Source organism: Cottoperca gobio, chromosome 17, assembly GCF_900634415.1.
Source record: "Cottoperca gobio chromosome 17, fCotGob3.1, whole genome shotgun sequence".
Taxonomy (NCBI): domain Eukaryota; kingdom Metazoa; phylum Chordata; class Actinopteri; order Perciformes; family Bovichtidae; genus Cottoperca; species Cottoperca gobio.
In genome coordinates, this window is record NC_041371.1 from 11,304,484 (window position 1) to 11,310,483 (window position 6,000).

The following is a 6,000-nucleotide window of genomic DNA, read 5'->3' on the forward strand; positions in this document are numbered from 1 at the left end:
CGAAAACATTTCTATCCTGCTGGAAGTGTTCTCCTCCAGAATGACCACACATGCAGGGTGATTGAATGACTGAGTAGTTAACATATTGTGAATCAGATCTGCTATGGCCTTCACAACCACCCACCTGAACACCTATGGGAGATATTGGACCAATGTATTAAACAACACTTTCCACCACCAAATCATCCAAACACCAAATGAGGGGATGTCTTTTGGAAAATAAATGTGTTCTTGCCTCTAGCACCGAAACTGTTATTGTGTCCCAACCCCTCATGTAAATAATCTAACGTTAGCTAGTCGTAACCGCCATCTCGACCCCTCAGGGTTTTGAGTTTTTTTTTTTTTACATCCTAAAGATTCTCTATAAGCCTGCTTTCACAGTAGACACATTAGGCAATGATGTTAAACATTGGTAAATAAGTGTGGTGTTCATGCTGTTAATAAACAGAAACATCCGTTTCACTTATGCTACAAACTCTGACATTAGCTTAGAAGAAAGCGTATATTTGTTCCACAGCTCAATGTCCTCTTAATATGACAAATTAAGGCCTTTCAAATATGTTCTCAGCCATGTTTTCCTTAAATCTAAATTTCAAAATACGTTTCCCTGGGTCAATATGTTGAAATCACCCCCTATAGACTATGCCCTCATTCAAATGACATGTGAAACGTCCATCTCCCTTCATTCATGTGTAAATAAACTGCGATGGTCCTTACCAGTCTATTACAATGAGGGCCCTTGGAACATAGGGATGACCCCAGGCAGTTACACGTGACACTCATTTCAGACAGAGAAATCACACTTTTGCAGTGTTCTAGATTATTGTAGGGATTATTATGGATTTATTTTAAACATTATTTAGTCACGTGTGCATTCAGGACTAAACCGGAGTGTTCCACACGATTTTTCTTAGTGGGATTACATAACCTCCACCATTAAAACCAGTGCTCCCCAACAGTACCTGACTTCTCCCACAGGGTGGCGTCTTGCACCGAGAAACTACCCGATTGTTTGTGCCAAGGCTGAAGATTATTTACAAATTGTCTCACGTGGTTCAGCCCGTCTCCAACAATGAAGCACGTTTCCCCACAATCCTTATTCGGATCATCCTTCACAATTTTTGTGTATACTTTAATTATAATTCCTTGCATCGTGTCTACATGTGAGGCTGAGGATGCACACAGTAAATGGAGAGGGGGGGGGGGGGGGCGCATTCACTTGCAGCAGCAGCACCATGCTGGGCTCTTGCTAGAGGGCGTTACGGTTCCGTGTGCAGCCTTGTCCAATGGTCGGGCTGCATGTGCCTTCAATCACCCTTGTAAAAACGCTGCCGTCTCTCCGACCAATCAAAGACGCGACGTCCCAGTTTCTGCTCTTATAAATGTGCAGGGCATCGCAGAGTTTCGGTACCGGAGAATGATAGAGACACTAGCAATATATCACTCAACAAGACATTGGACCGCTCAGTCCTTTAGTTTTTATTTCGATTTTCTCGTTATTCCAGGTAATGTTACTTCTTCCGTGTTTCTTAACTTCTTCCTGGTGGGGAAGGAGCTCAGCGTGTACTCTGTGTACCAGACGTTTCATTGTTGCACACTTTAAACTATGATTTTACTGACCATGGGCATTTATTTCGCTAGCTTGAGTCTGTCTTAAGATGTTATATGTATGTTAGTTCTGTGTTTTAAATAAGGTTTTTAGTTGTGTGCTGGATTACATCAACGAGGTACTATGATGTAACATTGCATCACTGTAGCAACCAACTATTGTAACCATGACTACAACGGGCGTAATGGCAACAGGATGTACAGTAAAGATGCGTTTTATGCTGAAGTTGTTTGTGTGTTTTGTTGCCTCGTAATGTGGTTTTCCACGAGGCATCCTTTGTGAGCTTGCAGTCTGCCTCGTTAAAGCCAATCTTAATGGTCATGCACATGCGGTGGCAAGTTCCCTTTGTTTCCAAACTGGAGAGGGAGGGGGAAAACACTGGAAATGTGGCTTCTTTTACATCCTCAGTGCGTTTTTCATCCCTCCTCCTTTCTGGAAGAGGAGACAATGGTGCTGTTTTTGTTTTTTTGCGCCCCCAAACCCGGTTACGCAACATGTGATCCAGAGCGCACCGAGGTCTCATACCGGACTCTCCTCCTCTTATCCTCAGGTGTGTTATAGTAGGAAATAAGATGGCCACGTCCTCCAGCGCCACGTTGAGTAAAACTGTCAAGCAGCAGTACATGGATCTCCCTCAGGGGGATAAATGCCAAGCCATGTATCTCTGGATTGATGGAACAGGAGAGGGTCTCCGCTGCAAAACCAGGACACTGGATTTTGAGCCAAAAAGCATCGACGGTAAGCAGCCTCCTCAATCTTCCTTAAACGATCATAAATGTGAAGTCCTACAGTGTAATATAGCTTCCTCTCCCTCTTGTAGATCTACCTGAGTGGAACTTTGATGGCTCCAGTACCTACCAGTCTGAGGGCTCCAACAGCGACATGTATCTGATTCCTGCTGCCATGTTCCGGGATCCATTCCGTAAAGACCCCAACAAGCTGGTGCTCTGTGAAGTGCTCAAGTACAACCGCAAACCTGCAGGTAACAAAGAAGCTCAGAATCTGAAGTTTTAATGAATGGGATGATTTGTAACTATGTAATGAAAATGACAACTAGTTTAAAACTGCTTCCCTCTACAAAGTAATTTGACAACAGATGTAACTAGCAGGAGACTGCCTACTTAACATTAAGCAGACTTGATTGGGTGACAGTGCAAGGTGGGCGGGACATTACTTTATATATGGTGAAGGGGGAAGTTAGTAGTTGCTAACATTTTATCCTAATATGTTGAACACAATCAGTGTTATTTGAACTAATTGGTGGTTCCTTGCAAATATTCAAAGATTAAGCCTGGCTATGTAGCATTACTTGGGTGGAGGCACACAGTTGCTTGCACACACTAATGACCAGTTGTGCACACATTTGCAAGCTTTTAAACAAGTTCACTAATTTGCATATGCATGCCCTCTTTCCACATGTGCATACACACTGCTGCAGACATTTAAAAGTTGAGACGTGTAGCTTGTACACATCGGTAAAAGTAGCCCTCAATATAGCAACATTTATGTAAAGGAAATGAACTGAATCATTTTACAATGCCTTTTTTCTCTTACCAAAATGTTTGTTCATACTTGTGTACATTTGAATTAATCACTGCTTTGTCAGGAAATGATAAACTCTTCAGTTTGGTGAATGTACATAAACTGTTATAGCTCATGTGTATCCACAGAGAGAGAGAGGTCTCTTAAAAAAGAAATAGAATAAAGTGCATTTAAAAGAAACTGATAGTTCAGGTCAAATTCACAATTGAATTGGAACCTTTTCATAATCTTAAATAAGTAATTGCAGAAGCCCATAAGTAAAAAAATATGTCTGTCCTTACCTTGTGTGGATGGCAGTAGTTTGAACCAAGATAAGTTATAATTTTTTGGCCTTTGTTTTAGGTTCATACACTTTCTTTCTTCTAGATGGGACACTTCACACTTTCATAACTATTAAAGCAAATCTGAAATTGTTGCTCACCTTCCAATGTACTACTTGTATAATTTTGCCTGGCTATTTAAATGGCACTGAAGGGCACAACTGCCCCAGGTAACTGTATTTTATTGTACTGGTATCATTTTTTTAAATCTGAGTTTTGTTTTTTCTGGCAGAAACCAACCTTCGACTCACATGCAACAAAGTGATGGAGATGGTGGAGGACCAAATTCCGTGGTTTGGCATGGAGCAGGAGTACACCATTCTGGGCACAGATGGACATCCTTTTGGCTGGCCATCTAATGGTTTCCCTGGACCACAAGGTAATCTAGTTTAAAGTGTTTATATATAGAAATGTGACTACATGTCTGGATGGTTTAATAATCATGAATGCATTTACAGGTCCATACTACTGTGGCGTGGGAGCTGACAAAGCCTACGGCAGAGATATAGTGGAGGCCCATTACAGAGCCTGTCTGTATGCTGGAGTCGAGATCTGTGGCACAAATGCAGAAGTGATGCCTGCTCAGGTAATAATAATGGCCTAATCCATGTTTGGACTTTGCACATGTTTTAATCCAGTCCAAGAAAAGTGTGTCTATAATTCTAATAACTTTCTTGTGTGTGTTCAGTGGGAGTTCCAGGTTGGACCTTGTGAAGGGATCAACATGGGTGATCATCTCTGGGCGGCGCGCTTCATCCTGCACCGTGTCTGTGAAGATTTTGGTGTTGTTGCCTCATTTGACCCCAAGCCAATCCCTGGCAACTGGAACGGTGCTGGTTGCCACACAAACTTTAGCACAAAGGAGATGAGGGAAGATGGCGGATTAAAGTGAGTGTCAAAAGCATCATGACGGTTGACTTTGGTAATGTGGTGTTTTGCATGAATGAATGAATAAAAATGTCTGATGGGAATCTTGTCATTTCTGCTTTCAGAGCAATCGAGGATTCCATTGAGAAGCTTGGGAAGAGGCACAGCTATCACATCCGTGCCTATGATCCCAAAGGGGGGCTCGACAACGCCCGCCGTCTCACCGGCCACCACGAAACCTCAAACATCAACGAGTTCTCCGCCGGCGTGGCCAACCGTGGCGCCAGCATCCGCATTCCTCGTCAGGTCGGCCAGGAAAAGAAGGGCTACTTCGAGGACCGTCGCCCATCTGCCAACTGCGACCCGTACGGTGTGACCGAGGCTATGATCCGCACCTGTTTGCTGAGCGAGGAGGGAGATGAACCTGTGGATTACTAAATTCACATATCAATGACTGACTTTCACTGCCCTCCTTGACCCTTATCTTTTCTTTAAACTAGTACTGTATTTTATTTTCCTCACTCTCACTGAGATTTTAACTTTCATGTAATTGCTAAAAGTTGGCTGGTCAACTTAAAACATGACAAGGTAATGATATCCTTGATAGTTATTCGCTGGTGATGGCAGGGTATGTCTTTCCCCTCGTCTTTAGAAGGGATCGGCTTTTGTAACAGTTTTATAACCCGTGTCATATCTTTCCCTTTCTTGGTAACTAAAATGAACTAAAAGCACATGGACACTAAAGAGTAGAGCTGCTAAGTCTGGACAGCATGTGTAACTAAATAAATCTGACTAGCTCATGTACTGTTAATATATGTTGACCTGCTGAGTATCCAGTCTTCAATGTTACTAATTCTTTGATTTTACGAAGTGTCTATTTTTAAATGGCAATGTTTTTGATGTCTTCAGATTTTGACACACTGGGTCAGCTTGTATGGTACACTTTGTAGATGTCTGTACCCAGACGTATGTTGTTCAAATGTGGTGGATCTGTCCATAATGCCATTTGTAGATTTCCTCAAGGAGTTTTATCCTTTTGTTAACTGCGATATTGTAATGCACCTGATTTGGTAAAACATCATGTTTACTGGACCTGGTGTTTTTTATTGAAGCGACATTTAAAACTTTTATTTTTATCACAACATGGCTGTATGACTCATGACTTTAAGACAACAGTATATAGTTTTGGCAAATGCACTTGGTTGCTTTTAAAAGAGTTGGAGAAGATCAGTGTTGCGTTAAGTCTAACAATCTGAAAACTGCACTAACTTTACTGATGAACACAAATTCCTCTGCTAAGGTAGCTAGCTGCCGAACTGGAGCTTAAAGCTTCTTAACACAATTTGATGCTGAGCAGACATCACATACAACTCTGGTGCTAATTTCTTACAACCTGGTCTGAAGATCATTTGAACACTATAATTAAGCAGACCAGCAGGTATGTAGTTTTCCACAGGAACAGTTGAAGCTGATCTCCAGTCGGAAATACAGAAATGCCCATACTTGTAAAAGCTGTTCAAGCGGCTAATTATAGCTTTTTAATGCAGCCAGTAAACGATAGTGTAAAACGAAAAGCAACTCAAGGTAATTCTAGTAAGTAGAAGACATTCTTTGGCCAAATGTTCTGATATCTTGGCAGGAGCTCAACGGCTGCTTTGTTCT

The 6,000-nt window shown here is 41.9% G+C and overlaps 1 protein-coding gene across 1 annotated transcript; it reads left to right on the top strand.

The window, feature by feature from the left end:
• Positions 1-1,358: 1,358 nt before the first annotated feature.
• glula (glutamate-ammonia ligase (glutamine synthase) a) lies at positions 1,359-5,480 on the top strand. Its single transcript, XM_029452766.1, has 7 exons — positions 1,359-1,505; positions 2,160-2,347; positions 2,430-2,591; positions 3,704-3,850; positions 3,930-4,057; positions 4,160-4,359; positions 4,464-5,480. Exons 2-7 carry the CDS (start codon positions 2,182-2,184, stop codon positions 4,774-4,776), a joined length of 1,116 nt encoding a protein of 371 aa, XP_029308626.1. The 5' UTR covers positions 1,359-1,505; positions 2,160-2,181; the 3' UTR covers positions 4,777-5,480.
• The last annotated feature ends 520 nt before the right edge of the window (positions 5,481-6,000 follow it).